The sequence below is a fragment of the Rousettus aegyptiacus genome, unplaced genomic scaffold (assembly GCF_014176215.1).
Source record: "Rousettus aegyptiacus isolate mRouAeg1 unplaced genomic scaffold, mRouAeg1.p scaffold_m13_p_10, whole genome shotgun sequence".
NCBI classification, from domain to species: domain Eukaryota; kingdom Metazoa; phylum Chordata; class Mammalia; order Chiroptera; family Pteropodidae; genus Rousettus; species Rousettus aegyptiacus.
The window spans coordinates 42,858,686-42,875,154 of record NW_023416285.1 but is presented as its reverse complement, the minus strand read 5'-3'; the positions used below and the strand labels follow the sequence as shown (position 1 = coordinate 42,875,154).

At 33.6% G+C, this 16,469-nt stretch overlaps 1 protein-coding gene across 10 annotated transcripts in view; it reads right to left on the bottom strand.

The window, feature by feature from the left end:
* WDFY3 (WD repeat and FYVE domain containing 3) overlaps positions 1-16,469 on the bottom strand; it is a 223,490-nt gene that overhangs the window by 67,066 nt on the left and 139,955 nt on the right. For 8 of the 10 annotated variants that reach the window (XM_036227766.1, XM_036227765.1, XM_036227769.1 and 5 more), the window contains 10 exons: positions 16,317-16,469; positions 12,459-12,532; positions 12,214-12,375; positions 10,805-10,899; positions 7,833-7,953; positions 7,453-7,670; positions 6,030-6,265; positions 4,703-4,837; positions 2,348-2,527; positions 614-847 (listed from right to left, as the gene is read on the bottom strand). In XM_036227766.1, coding sequence (XP_036083659.1) covers positions 614-847; positions 2,348-2,527; positions 4,703-4,837; positions 6,030-6,265; positions 7,453-7,670; positions 7,833-7,953; positions 10,805-10,899; positions 12,214-12,375; positions 12,459-12,532; positions 16,317-16,469 — 1,608 coding nt within the window. The remainder of the gene's footprint in view (positions 1-613; positions 848-2,347; positions 2,528-4,702; positions 4,838-6,029; positions 6,266-7,452; positions 7,671-7,832; positions 7,954-10,804; positions 10,900-12,213; positions 12,376-12,458; positions 12,533-16,316) is intronic. The other 2 variants (XM_036227767.1, XM_036227771.1) reach the window with 1 other exon arrangement.

Genomic DNA, 16,469 nt, shown 5'->3' with positions numbered 1-16,469 from the left:
CACTAGGGGGAGCAGAGAAAGTGCAGATTCAGTTGTCGAAACTGCTGAGAGCATGAATATAGGAAGTTCCTCAGAGAGAGAAGCAGTCAGTGTTCTGCACTGATTGAATCTTTCATAAAACATGTTATTTTCAGAACCCTGGCACACTTAGGCCTGTGGGCCAAATCCAGCCTATGCTGTTCTTGTACACACAGTTTAATTGGAACACAGCCATGCCTATTCGTTTATATACTGCCTATGGCTTTCCAGCTACAATGGCATAGTTGAGTAGCTGTGACAGAGATTGTATAATCTGCAAAGCTTAAAATATTTACTATTTGGCCCTTTACAGAAAAAATACGCCAATTTCTGTTCTAGGGAAAGGGTGATAAAGGAATGAATTGGGGACATGCTTGGAGGAATGAAAACAAAAACAAATTAATAGGGTAAAAAAAAAATTCCCATAGCCCATGGTATGTTCCGCCTATACAACTCAGAAGAATAAAAATCTGAAAGGTATTTGGCACAAAACTTGCTTGATTACTAACATTCTAATTATTAAAAAAATACAAAACAAGTATATATATATATATATATATATATATATATATATTTTTTTTTTTTTTGTCTTTACCTCCAACAAAAGGTCAATCAGTGGAGTCTGCTTGCTGGCAGGGGTAAGACAGAGGTTGTCTATTATCAAGACCCGCATGAAGTCAAAAACGAACTTTTTAGCTGGGTGATTGGTCAAATATGTCTTGACGCCCACATTGCAGTACTCAGATTGGCTTCTGTTCATCCCTGTGTCTGCTGCAAAAGCTTTAAATTCTTCCGCTGGAGATCCAACTTCATCATCAAGGTCTGTCACCTAGAAAAATCAAATAGAAATATATGATAGTCACATACAATTTTGTTATTTTTACTTCCATATTTCCTAAAAACCAAATTGTAGCAGCAACAGTATTTCCCTTCAACATTTACCTCCTATTCAGCCACTCAACGCATTATTCGCTTTGGTTTATTTGGTCCCTCTTTTCAAGGTAGTAGTAATCAAGCATTGCGTGTCACAGTCACTCAACACACGCTTTTTCTAATATTAAATTACTAACTGGCTTCTAACCACGAATCTGTTCTATGCTGAATTTTATCTCTACTAAAGAAAACTGCACTTAAATAAAATAATAAAATGAGAATAACTATATTTGCATATTTTCAATACACCTACTGAGTCAACTGTCACAGAGTTTCAGATAAAGACCCGGCATAATGGTGGCATCCAAAGGCTGATCCATGTTTGCAAGTTAAAAAAAAAAAAGAGCAAAACCACAAAACCAGGGCCAATTTTGAGCAAATATAAAAATAAAATGCTGACAAGGAAAAGATATTGCGGTATTAATGAAGGTCTATTTTTACCAAAAATGAGGATTTTAAAATTATAAATAAGCCAGGGTGTTTTGATCATGTGTTATAACATTCTTTAACCTAAAACTCTCCAGAATTTTGAATGAGTATTTCACTTTTATACATGAAGAAAAATTGGTATGAAGAAGGTTGTTGATTCCTTAGTGTAAATGGTAAAAATAAGAGAAAATATAAAATATGAAGTACTATAAAGGAATAACTGTCTTTTGGCCTAGTTTTAAAGGACAAAAGAAGTATTTATACTATATGTGATTATATGTAGTCCAATAATTTTCAATTAGTACAAAATATGAAAAATAGAAGAATAAAATAAGAAAAGTTCAACAAAAGGGACATACATATATTTCATTTTTTAGAAAGACAACCAATCTTATTACCAATTTGTAAAGACTAAATTCAGGAAATGCCTTGAGGTAGATAAAGTAGAGATAAATTTGGTTTGACTAGAGTTCTGTAATCTATAAAGAACATTTCACAACTAAATAGTTATCATCACATAAAATAAGAAATGGATCCAGTTACTTAAGAGCGAGAAGTTACTGTCTATGGCCATGCCACCCTGAACACGCCCAATCCCGTCTGATCTCGGAAGCTAAGCAAGGTTGGGCCTGGTTAGTACTTGAAGGGGAGACCCTAGCAAGACCAGGTCCTGTTGTAGGTATTAAAATAAAAAAGTGGGAAGTTACTAACAAGGAACTTATAAGATTACGGTATATGAGAACAGGAAGTAGAGTTCACTGTTATTTTATGGGAAAGCAGAAGGGGAGTGTGGGGAGTGAGACACCAGATAATGATGTAAGAGGTGAAGTAAAGTTATGAAACTGGAACGTGATCAGAAGCTTAAGAGATTGGCAAAAAAAGAAAAAGAAAGAAAGAAAGAAAGAAAAATCTGCTAACTATTGGAGCAGACTAATTCCAGGTTGACATTTTCCTCCCCCTTTCCTACCATCTCTGAGTAAGGACGAATGTTGAAGGGGAAGACCGTTGCTGCTAATGCACACAGGAAATCAGGGCTCATCCACATGGAGGCCAGGTCTGGAACGTTGTGATATAAGTATCTAAAGAACTGCATCAGGGTCACTGGATATTCTCGCAGCCAAGATCCCTCTTCTTCTGATTGCCAAGGCTGTCAGAGGGACAAGAAAAGAAATAATACATTAGGAAAACTGACGCTGCTAAAAATTGCTTCAAAAATGCATTACTCACTATTCTTCTAAAACTAGATACAGTGATGGTCCAGAATTCTTTTATAAACTGAACACATGAGAACATATCTAGAAATAAACTAAAACAAAAACAATACCCCTAGGACGTGACAGGATGTTTGTCTTCTCATTGGAGTACTCGCAGCTCAGTAACTGGAGTTAGCGGTTTTGATTATTTATCATTATCAACATGAGTATAACTGGTGCCAAGAGTGGCTGAATTACCATCAAAGTTGCCCCATCCTCCATCACGACAGAGATGGGGTAAGATAAAACATGAGGAAGTTACCTCACCTTCCTGAGCCACACACTGTCCTGTGTAAAATGACAAGAACAATGCTCTTAACCATTGTGATTTATCATAAGAAATATACATTTGGTCTTCATCCAATTTTGGCACGGAGCTCCTAAAGCCCTTGGACTGTTCTAAGAGCCATAAAGGTGTCTTTTGTTAATAACAAGCCCTTTTCAGCCACGCCTGAGTTTATGTTAGTGACTTCTGGAAAAGGCCCTAAGGACAGAGGCTTGCCAGGGGAACCGATCACATGACTAAAGGGTTGAAATTTTCAGCCCTTAAAGCTCCCAAACTCCAGGAAGAGGAGAGGGCTGGAAGTTGAGCTCAATCATCGATAACCAATAATTTAATTAATCATGTTATGTAATTAAGCCCAGATACAAACCCAAAAGGATGGGGTTCAGGGAGCTTCTGAGTGGGTGACACACAGAGGTGCTGGGAGAGCGGCAGAGGGTATGGAAGCACTAACATTCCTTCCCATTTAACTTGCCCTATACATTTCTTCTATCTGGCTATTTCTGAATCGTATCCTTTTATAATAAACTGGTTATTTAGTTAAGTAAAATGTTTTCCTGAGTCATGGGAACCTCTGATTTATAGCTAGTAGGTCAGAAGCACAAATAACAACTTGGATTTATGACTGGTATCTGAAGAGGAGAAGCCATGTTGTGGGACTGAGCCTTTAACCTATGGGGTCTGATGCCATCTCCAGGCAGACAGAGTTAGAAAGGAATTAAATTGTGGGGGACCCAGATAGTGTGGCAGAATCCCCGCATATCTGGTGACCAGAGTGCCAGAAGTGAAGTAGTGTTGTTCTAGGAGAATATTGAGTACAAGAGACAGAATATGTTTTTCCTTAACAGCAATACAATAACAACAATAATGATAAAAAATGGTAAAAATAGAATATATCTGAACAATGACTATTTTTTGACACTTTCCCAGAGAGTAGCTTATTTTTTTCAAACTTAGATGTTTATATCTGTTTATGAATAGGAACCCCACCCCCCAATCCCAAAGCATTCTAAATTAATGCATGTAATAGTAATGTTCTTTTCTAAGATGACATAAGAATAATTTTGAGTAAAATTAGATTTGTAACACTTGTAATCCAAAGAGTCTAGTTAATAATTTCTTACAATGTAATCCTAAATTGTGTAAACAAATTAAATCATTATTCAGAGTATTCCTGTAGATAGACAGAAACATAAATTTTGTCATTTATTCTCTCAATACTTCATATCTAAGTTAGAAATAACTGGAATAGGAAAAACAAATATAAAATAAAACTCGCACTGATAACATCTTTAACCTCTAATTAAAAGTGATTTTAAAAATTCAAATAACATTATAAAGACATATACTATAATATGTATTCATTACATACATGTTTACATTGTAATATATATTTTATAACACTAATAATATCAGTTAACACTTATGAAGCACTTACTATATACCAGGCACTCTTTTAAGTGCTTCGTACATATACTACTAACTCATTACATCCATACAACAACCCTAAGAGATAAATTCTATTATTACCAGCATTTTATACATGAGGAAACTGAGGCACACAGAGGTTAGTATGTCTTAAGTACCAGAGATGGGATTTGAACCCAGGCAGGGCTCCAGACTCCATAGTCTTAATAGGTGCAAGGTTCATCCTTACATTAGAGATAACAAAACAGAGAGGCTGAGGTTCCAGAGACCATGAAGTAAACACAAGATTCTTCGATTTAAAGAAAAAATCACAAGCAGGAGGAACCATCAACAGGTGTCAGTATCTCAGTAAACTTACTGAATTTAGCATGCTGCGGAGCATGCCCAATAATAAAAAAGCAGCTTCTGTGCACACGTTATGGATAGAAGAGACCACAGTGCCACTGGAGGCAGGAACTCCAAAGATAAATGTCCAGATGGAATCTAAATCAAACTGCAGAGGAGAAAGTGAACAAAGATTAGCCACCGCCAACGTTTTTCAGTAGCAACCCTCATAAGTTCTAATATTCTAAACTTTCTTTGAAACTAGTTATTTTTCAAAGTGAGCAATGATAAAGAGATAGAAACCTAGCACTTCTTCCTATATTTTAAAACTCATTTTTACATTTATAAAGAAAAAATGAATACTATGTATTATCCCGTCTTAGGTACCTATGTTGAAAACATTGTTTTCTATTTTTTCTCTAAAGAAAACAAGCAAAAATAAAATATATGCTAATTAGTCAGGAGATGAAAATTTAGAACTGATTTTAAGCAGGTCTTTTAAAAAAGCACACTGAATTCACTTTCCCCCCAACTCTCAGCAATGTTCTAATTACGTTTGGATTACATATAGATAAGATATGACAAAATAAAAATCAGTTTGCAGAGATTTATTCATAGCTGCTTTATATAACACTTTATGACTATGATGTCATGCTTATTTTGAAAAATTACATAACCAACCAAACTCTGCTAAACATGAATCTGAATCCTGATTTAATGTATGGGTATAGACTCAGTGGTTTAATTTAAAAGGCTCTGTCAATTACTAGAATTGATCTGAATAGTGTTTGGCATTATGATGGATGTACATTTAGTTAAAAACTAAATTCCTAAGTCTTTGTAGAGTCACAAACATAAGTTATACATACAGATATCTACAATAGTCTTCGATTAGAAATTGCGCAAAGCCTTACTGTTTTCCTAGAGTGGATGTTATTTACCATTAAGAAATCAAAAACATTTTTCTAATCAGAACTTGCACAAGGCATCCTGTCATGACCACCCAATTAACTGTATGATATACATACCACTCCCTTCATTTTTAATACTACAGAAATAAAATTATATTTCTAGATAAAATCACATAACTCAAAAGAATTCTTTAGATCACCTTCAAATACCATTCAAAGACCTTATGCATATGTAATCACAAAGAGTAACCAAAAAGAAAAAAAAGACTAAATAGGGTAAAAAGGACTTCTTTTTGGAAAATATTCAATGGCATTTTCAGATTTTTCTGTCCTAAATCAAATCCTAAATGTGAGAAAGGAATGTAATCAGCGGTTTTACTATTGTTAACCGATTACCCTATGGTGATTTTTGGACATATACAATTACGCTTATACCTTACTAGGTCCTACCTGGCAACCCTGCTTACATCGGCTGCTGACGACAGGCACACTGACCTGCAGGTTCTCAGGCAGCTCACTAACTGGCTGCTGCAGAAACAATGCCATGAGCAGAAAATAGAGGGCAGGGACATTAGTGTGTTTAGGAAGGAATGACTGAAGAATTGGAAAACCAGGAAAATGACAAGCATCCCGGTTAATCTCCCTGACCGTCGATCTCCCACCAGCACTCCTGCCCACATTGAATCCTAAGAGATGAGAAAATACAACAATAAGTAGAAAATTAATAATTGATTACCATGCTGCATTAACAAAGAAAGAAGTAATTCATTATATGTGACACTGCCATCCAGAACATTCACGCTAATATAGACGATTAATAATTCAATTGTTGGATTAATCATTCAGTCAGAAGCTTTACTTTGACTTTAGCAAGCCTGCCCATATGGATACATAGCTGAGATAATCAGGTAAAAGAGGTAATATAAATTCTGCTCATTAAAGAATAAACTCAAAGGAGCTCCAACGTTTCTCTAAGAAGAAAGTAAAATTTAAAATATGGCCAAAATTTAGGATGCTACAAAAATAGGCAGCACCTATTATGTTTTTTTAATATAAATTACATATTAAATTCTGATCCCTAATTTCCCCATATGACAAGTGTAAATAGGTATTCTTGATGCTTATTGAAGAATAAAATTACAAATGATTTTTAAAATGTAATGTTATAAAGAATTAAATGATTATAATTTTCAATAAAACATTACCTTAAAACTAAATTTTCCGAAGTAAGATCACTAATATTAACAGAAATATACCAGTTCAAATAAATCTAACATAGGAAACTGTAATTTTTAAATATTACTTAAATGCCCAGTTCCATTTTGAAATAGCATACAACTGGTAAGCAAAGAATAAGAAACTTTGGCTGAAACTTTGAGTTTAAATCACTGAGTGGCAATATAACGTAATTGTTAAAAACATAGGCTTTGGATCTGAGTGACCAGGATTCAAATTTTGACACTTTCTGGCTGACAAGAGACTTTACCCCATGCCTCAGCTTTCTCATCTGTAAATTGGGTATGATAATATTCACACCTCTTATGTATTATGAGAATGAAAGTGTTTAGTAGCTGACACAGAATAAGCATTTAAAATATTGTTATTAATTCAGTTCTGATAATTTGCTAGTTTTTTACTTAAGATCAGAAAGAGAACTATGCAAAGATATAAGGTTTTTCCTTGACTTTTACGTCTTAATATCCTGTCTCTGATTTAAATTTCATTTACGATTAAAAAAGCCAAATTTGAAACTAAGATTTTATTCTATCAATTAAAATTCATGACTTGATAAACTGAAGAGTATAAGCTTACGTAAGATTTACAAACAAAACAAAATAGCTTATTTTAAGCGGCTGACTGTAAAGTCCCATACCTAACACAGTTCCAATTTTATTAGTTAAGACAGAATCTGTCTGTTCCAGCCATCCTCCACCACTGAGTCCTTCTTTAAACTTGATGAGAATAGACTGATTGCTCAGTAGGACAACAAGGATCCTCATGGCTGCTGTAACTGTGGTGGAATGCAAGTGTTCTTCCATAAACATCATAATCCAGTCAAAACCCAGTGTCTTGACAAGTTCTTCACAAGCTCTATTCAAAGACAGATGGATTAAAACAAAAGGAAACATTAATTTCAAGGATTAGGGTTTCAAATTAAAAAGAAAAATAAGATGAAGTTTTGTTTTTGAGATATTATAAATTTTAGGGCTTAATAGCAACTGGTACCATTAATTCTAAAAAGATTTTACTTACTGCAAATTAATGCTTGTTTTTTCTTTAGACGTATAAACTAGTTTTAGTAAAATATCTAGAAGTCTGTTTCTCAAAAGTATAAGATTAGCAGATACAAGACCTCCAAACTCTTCTTCAGTTCCTAAAATGAAAATAAACCAGGATAAAATATCCAATACTATTTTGGAAATCTCAGTGAAAAATATCTTTTACAAAACACTTTCTCTAAGAGTACTTCCCACTAAAGTGGACAAGGAAAAGGGTCCATTAAGCCATTTCTCTTTAATATCCTGAAAATTGCTGATTTACATTTGACTTTATCTAAACAAGTGATAATAGAGGCTCTGAACCCTTTTTTACATTAATATTTGCCTCCTCTACCAACAAGGGGAAAGTAATCAGATGAAGATGACAGGAATAAAAATAACAATCCAAACCCTTAACTTCCAGTTTCTTCTTGAAGGACATAGTAAAAATTTACCTAGTTTAAAAACTGAAAAGAGGAAGCATAAACTATTTACTAAACATAATACATAGAGAAAAGTTAGAATTAAACGGCATAGAAGAGAGGCAAAGGCACACAAATGCATAAGAGAAAGTGGAAAAGAAAGGGAGGAAATCAGAAAGCTTGTGGTTCTCAGTGGAAAGTACTGGAAGTACAAAGGACTGGCTGGGCATCAGTGGCCCAGTGTTCTAGGTTCAGCTCTGCCACTAACGGGCTGTGGGTTAATAAGTCACAATCCACATGATTCCTTTTATTCCAGAACTGAAGCTCAGGTTAAATAAACTTTAACTACCACAGTCATAAGCTTTGAATTGTTTGGGCAAGGGGCTATTTTTACCCTTAAACACTGAAGGGTAGTCAAACTTAAAGAGGAACACGATCCCCTCCCCTTTGAAGAGGCACAGATAGGACTGATAATTTACAAACTGTCTTATTGAAAGAATACCATATAAGGTAAATTGACATAAGAGTTATTTCCTTTCAATTATTTCTTTTCAATAAAATGACGATCCACACAGAATTTTAAAATTTGCAATTTTTTTCTCCTCAATTTTTATGTCTAGTTTTGTCAGTTATGCTTTCCCTAATTTTCAAATATAGTTTTGAAATAATGAACTCTGAAAGGAATTTCCAGACTAACTCTTCCCACTCAAACTGATGCTTTATTCCACAATGCACTGCCCTTTTATGCTGTTTATTTTGCATTGACCGTTATATCACTATTCAGCATTATTCAAGCCATTTTATTTTTTTGTAGATAAATCCTGAATAGTGTGTAAACTACTTGAAAGAAAAAACTATAGTTAAATATTTTTGGAAAATCATATTATACTTAATACAGTCTTTAGTTCATAGCACATAAACAATAAATGTCACAGACTAACAAGACCAGCAATGTGTTTCCGACTTTATTATTTCAAATGGCAATGAAGTGATGAGGTTTGCAGATCAACAGAAAAATCTGCTAATCTACACGTCCCTACTACTGTGCTAGTATCAAATAAAATTTTGCAACACCAGGTGTGGTTATTGAATTCAATGATCAGTAAGACATATGAAGACTAGAGAAATAATTTTCCCACATCTCTTTTATACCTGCAATAAATGTTATATACTTCCAAAAGTATTTATGCTTTCTAAATCCCATTTATTTGGGTTATATTAATTCAAAACTTAGAAATAATCCTTGTATATGCGAGAAAAATATAGAGGTTAGAAAGTTCAGAATGTTGGTTTGGACAACCTAGGTTCAAACATAGTAGTGTGATCTCCAGTAAATTTCTTTTACTTATTCTTTCTCAATCTCAGTTTCCTCCTTTGTAAAATTGGAGTAACAACAGTACCTATTTTATAGGGTTGTTATAAGATTTATAAAGTACTTAAACAGTGACTGGCAAATATAAAATACTCATAAGTGTTAACCATTGATTTTATCTTCATTCTTCCCATCCAATGCTAATTTGCTTTATAAAAGAAATCCCAACAATGTTCCAAATGAGTAGGCAGTAGGTAAGTAAGTGGTGGTGGTGGCAGTGGTGGGGAGGTCGGCCTTATGTTCTGCTCTGTGATTTGCTGGAAGCTACTTAGCCTCTCAAATCTCTTAGCTTCTCCTTTGAAAAACATGGTTACGCCACTTTCTCTCCTTATTCATGAAGCACTGGAGAGGCTGTGCTCCAGATGGTACAGCCAACATGAAGAACTTCTTTGTGAGGCACCGAAACTACCATACTGAGACTATTTATTTTCCATCCTTCAGGCAGATGTTAGAAATTACTTATGATATAATGATGGAATAACGTAATAGTATAATAATGTAAAGAATGGTGAACAAATATAAGAGATTATGAATCTAACTACAGCTCAATCTAAAAGGTCCTTTCAATGCTGTCCAAGAAAATCTCCCGTCTTAGGATATACATTGGAAAAAATATATTGGCACAGAAAGGAAAAAATATACATCAAACAAATAAAGTTAAAAAAAAATAGCTGTCACAGGTCTAGAATCTTACAACTAATGAAATTATTTTTATTTTCTATTAAATAAAATGATTTTGATGAAATAGTCTTTCCCTAAGTAAATACTAAATATTTAACAGGGAAATGAAAATAATAGTAATATAGATATTATTCACATTAACAGGTATCTGTGTTTCTAAGGAGATGTACATAAATAAAAAAAAAATTAAATAATGTTAAGAAATCACCTTGGAAGAGTTTGCTATTTAAAGAAACATTGTTATAAATCCTCTAAAAATGAGAAAGATTTTATTTTTAAAGTAAAATTCACACCCCATTAAATTCTGTGGGTGATTCTGAACTTCAGCATATTGTATTGGCTTGATTTAAGACAAATACACCTGCGAAAGACCAAAAGGAGCAAAAAGAAGGGGAAAAGTAATATAATATTATCACATATAATTCAGGTCTAACTTGTGCCAGAAGAAAATACAGCATAGTGATTAGTCTTCAAGCTCCAGAATCAACTCACCAGTGTCAAGCTTCTCTTCATTGTTTATTTCCATAACTACAAATTTCTCACAAACTGCAAAGGTTGGTAAAGTAGAAGAAATAAACTGACCAAACCTATAAATCAAAGGAAAAAAAGTCATGAATTTTATTTTTTCTTTTCTCAAAATAAACAACAAAATACAAAGAAACAAAAAACAAAGATATGAACAACAAAACAGTACTTCTTATTTTAAGTAATCTTTTACAGACCTTTAGGTGATTGTAACTTGTTTACTTGCTCTAGGACTACCACAACTAACATTATATAAGTTACAATGTTTTAAAATATAGGGAAAAATATACCTCCTCTGAAATGAGTCCTTTAATGCACTAACCCAAATGATTTCGAGAACCAAATAGCACGATCCAAATTAAAATGACTTAACATTATCTATATGGATCCACTCCATTGTAGCTTAGCAGTTAACAACTTGGGTTTGAGAAACACAGGTAAGGTCAAAATCCTGGCTCTATCAGTTTTTAATCTCGTTACTTGGGGCAAGTAGCTTAACCTTTTCGGGCTTTAGTTTCTTAATTTGTAAAGTGAAGATAGGTTTCAGTGATCATTTTAGCAAAGTGATCATTATAGTACCAGGATAAAATTTAAATAGATATTGTTAATAATAACACTGATCTCCAAAATAATTTTTCAACTCGTTTTAAATCAGTCATCAAGTTAAAAAGATGTTTTCGCAGTAAACGAATATAAAAGTAAGTGAGTGATTAATAAGTAGGTGTGATTTCACCTGTGCCTAGGAAATTACAAAAATAAGCGGTGGTCAATCTCAGCTTAAGCAATTCTCTACTTGGAAAACACTTTGGTTAGGTAGTTTTTTTCCTTCCATTAGTTAAGATGGAAATTATGTGAATGTTAGAACATTTCTGTAGACCATAAATAGGACTTAAGCCATATTTCACATTAGCAGCAAAATAATACATCATATAAAGGGTTTGAATATGCAAAAATAAAATATCATCTTCTGATTGGGTGACAGAGAATAAATATTAAGGAGATGGCATGCCTATTATGGGTGTGTGTGTGCATGTGTGTGTGCGTACACGCACACACACACAGAATTAGCAAGGCTCAGGGAAAAGGGACCGAAAATTCCTATACTGAGCACTTTTCTGTTCATGACAATCAATCTCACTGGGTTCATTCCTATATCTTTCTCAACAATATTTGATTATTAACTAATGGCAACAACTGGCTTTGCTTTACAAAGGCAAGATACTGAGACACACATGTTTTCTGTGCCTTACAAAGATCCTGAATAGTATTAACATTACAGGTGTTATACAGGCATAAGAAACAATTAGTCATCTCATTCGTCTTAACCTTATTGATACTTTCAGTTAGTAAACAGACAAATACAAAAGTTTTGCTACCTGAGCAGATCATTGCTGTTGGGAAAACCTTGTAGTAAGAAGCTCAGCACATTACTAATAGCAGCAATGGTAGGTTGGGATAAAGACATATCTCGAAGAGTCAGTAGCAGCTTTGGGATTAGCTGGAATTCCCTCATTAATTTGGCATTCTTTGATGCTTCGCTGTAAGAGAAAGAAGAGTTTATACATTATACTATCATCTCTTCTATAACTAAACAACAAACTATACAAGTATTAACTAATACCTGGACTCTGTGAGCAGTTCAATGAAGTGTTCAAATAAAGAAAGATGAAGTTCATATGGTGCATGAAGCCAGACCTACAATAAAAATAAAAGAAAGTGGTATATTAAGGTTAAAAAATACTCCAAATGCCAATCCAACAAACACAAATGCACCCATGGAACTTATTTCACTTCTTAATTAAATATAATTATTTTATTATAATTTTTATTTTGTGAAGCCCTATAAAACTGCTTATACATATGACTTCTGATTCTGTTTTAAAAGGAATAGTTGCTATGAAATTACTCTATTAAACAACTGGAAAGGTAAGATATATGTAAAGTTTTTCTGGAATAAATGAATACTATTATTCAATGATGTACACAATATACTGAATATAATAAATGGTATATACTGAATACAAAGACCGAATCACTAGAATTTCGTATGGGATCCAAAACTGGAATTAATCACCACAAAATAGTACACCAAAGAATTACTGGATCTCACAAAGAGCTGAAAGTAGTTTGCACTCCCACTAATAGAGTATAGAGACCTTGTAATCCATGGTAGATGTCTCAGAAGTGTAATGCCTTTAGTAGTGGGAGTAAATGAGCACTCCACTAAAAGTTCTTCTAGGTTCTCCCTAATAAAGCTTAGAAGCATGTCTCCAAAGGATCAAGACAACTGCAATGCCAGAGCAAAGTTCAATACTCTTTAAAAGGAATACAACAAAAAACCTAGCACTTCATGATGTAAAATTCAGCATCCAATAAAAAATTACCAAGTAAACAAAGAAAAAGAAAACTATTACCCATAAGTAGGAGAAAAATCCATTATTAGTAGTAGGCCAGAAATGACAGAGATGATGGAGTTATTAGAACCCCCCAAAAGCTATTAAAAATGTGCTCCATCTGTTAAAGAATATAACAAAAAAAATATGAACATGATGAGGAGGGAAGAAGAAGATAACCAAAGGCCTAAAATAAAGTTCTACAGATGAAAAATTAAAATATCTAAAATAAAAAATATATTGGATGGGACTAACAGCAGATTAGACACTAAAAAAATCAGTAAACTTGAAGATATAACAACAGAAACTAATGAAAATGAAGCATGAGAAAAAAATGTTAAAAAAGGAATAATTATTAGATAGAGCATTAGTGACTTATGGGACAATATCCAGCAATCTAAGTGTAGTCCAGAAAAGGTGAAGGAGGGCACCAGGAAAAGCAGTTGAAGACATAATGGCTAAAAAAATTTCCAATTTGATGAAAATGACAAACTCAAAGGTCTAAAAATGCCAACAAATCCCAAGGAGAAGAAACATTAAAATGACAATGGATTGAACGCATCTTTAAGATATGAAAATGAAAAAGACAGCAAGAATTCTATTCTATGCAAAAATATCTTTCAAGAAAAGAAGAAATAAAGACTTTTTCAGATGGGAGCATTTATTCCCAGCAGCCAGGCGTTGTAGGAAATTTTAAAGGAAGTTCTTTAGGCAGAAGGGTTATGCAAGAGGGGAATCTAGATCTACACAAAGGAATAAAGATTGCCATGAATACTATGTATGTGGGAAATATATAAAAGAATTTTAAAAACATCTTTAAAAGATAATTGCCTATTTAAAGCTAAAGTAGTACAAAGTATTGTGGGGATTATAAACATAAATAGAAGTAAAATGTCTGATAACAGCACAAAGGAGAGGGAGAAATGGAAGTATGGCGTTGCAAGGTTTTTACGCTACAGGTGAAGTGGTATAATATTCTTTAAAGATAGACTTGACTGTTACACGTGTATGTCTAATATAAATTCTAAAGCTACCACTAAAAGAGAAAATGCCTGTATGATATTAAAGTCATTTTATTTGTTCTTGCCAAACAGCTGTTCTAAAAAATAGTGTGAATTAAGTATTTATTTATTATGGTTTAGGGTCATTAGGAAAACTATATAAAGCCACGAAGTGAGCAAGGTAATATAAAATGAAGCCAACGTATGTCAAGCATCTAAAATTCTGATTATTATATTTAAATATTATTAAATATCTGATTATTAGATCTAATTCTGTATATTAGATTTTAATTAGAAATTTGAAATTAAAAATAATCCATGATTTAAATGTGTCAGTTGCTAGATTAAACAAAGCTAGGCCTGGTTAAGTAGGTCTCCTTAGTACTCCCATTATTCTTTCTGCTTTCACAAATTTTCAAATGTTTCTGGATTTGTTTTTCTCTTCTAATGGACTAAATGCCTTGAGTCATGGCCTCTGTCTTTATTTTCACATGCTCAGCACCTAATAGTATACCTGGTTCAAAGTGCTCACCAGACATTTTCCAAGAGGATGAGAGATTTGTGTATTACAAATTTGAGTATTGGGTGAGAAATATGTACTTTATTGTGTAGGACGGGGAAATCACTGAAAGTTTTAGAATAGTGATATGATTATGGCTTATAAAAAATTAGCTAAAAACATGGTAGATTGAGGAAAGGGGGTAAGGAGTATGTGAGAGGTTAAGAGGGCTGACTAAAGCTTGGAATAGGATATAACAGTAGAAACAAAAAAGGTGAACTATATAAAATACAGAAGTAGAATCTATATGACTTAATATCAAAGTGTTTATAAACATCAAGGAAGGAGGAGGCTGATTTTCCAATTTCAAGCCTTAGTGAATGGGGAAATGGTGATGTTATTAACCAGAAGTTAGAAGGAAGAACTTCTAAACAGAAGTTAGAAGGAAGAACTAATTTGAGGAAGGACGTTAAGTTCAGTTTAGGTGTTGCTGGGGCATAAAAATGGAAATGATGAGCAAAAAAGTCTGGAGTTCAGATGTCAAGCTAGAGATTTGAGAGTCAACTCTATAGATCTGAGTCTGCAGAACTAGGTGAGAATCTGAGAAAAGAAAACAAAGGAAAAGATAAAAAACTTATGGAAAAGATAAAGTGAAGTTGGACACTTTTCATAAAGTAATAAAAATTTCATATCCATAAAATTATAGGGAGAGTAGTGAGAAAAAGATAAGAACCAGGACTGTTATGCCTGCAGCTAGCACAAGAACTAGGAGATGCGAGAAGGAAAGAGACTGCATTATGTGTACTAAGAGCTACAGCTGCTGAGAACTGAGTATATCACACATTGGCCAGACTGCTAATAAGCTTCCAAAATAAAGTTTCAGTAAAGCAATTAGGGCACATAGCCTATTTGTCGAGAATTTAAAATAACTGACAAGACAGAGCTTACAGCAGTTATGAGGAAGAAGAGTTAGGGTCTAGACATTACGATGATCCAACATTAAGTGCCAGGCGCCATGCAGGGTAGCAGGGAACCAAAGATAAAGATAGCTGTGACCTCTGCACTCATAAAGCCTATAGTTTCACAGGGGAAGATAAATATATTTATGAAATATATAGTGATGAGTATGTAAAGGACTGAGACCAAGAAGTTAAACGGAGAAAGAATATGCAAGATTAAGTGGTGCCTTGAGAAGACAGAATGGAAGTGGTTTATGGTAATAAGTAGAAATAAAAATCTTGTTATTTTGGCAAAATGAATGATATTACTATGCAGCTACTAAAAACCCAAATTCCAGGCTCAGCTCCTATTTACTAAGGAAGAGTTTCTATCAGAAATATTTGATGAAAATATGTTTGTCTCTTGCAATGCAAGAGGCAGCAGCAAATTAGATAATAAAGTGCACTGTACCATTTCACTTCTACACTATTTATAAAATGAAATATCCTAATGACATTAACATGAGTATCACGAAATTATAGAACACATCTTAGAGACAAACTTGTACAGTAATGAACTCTATCAATACAAAGAAAAAGAAATGAATTCATTGACCATATACCACCAGTCAATGTTTATGAACATACTTCAAAATCACAAAGCAGATCCTGGAAAGCAGTTGAATTTGGAATAATGGAGGTCTCATGTCCACTATCAACAGTTCCCACCAAGGAAAAAGTCAGATGGAGAATGTGGCTGTTCAGAAGGGAACGTTTCTTCTTAAGCAGCATTGCCAGCAA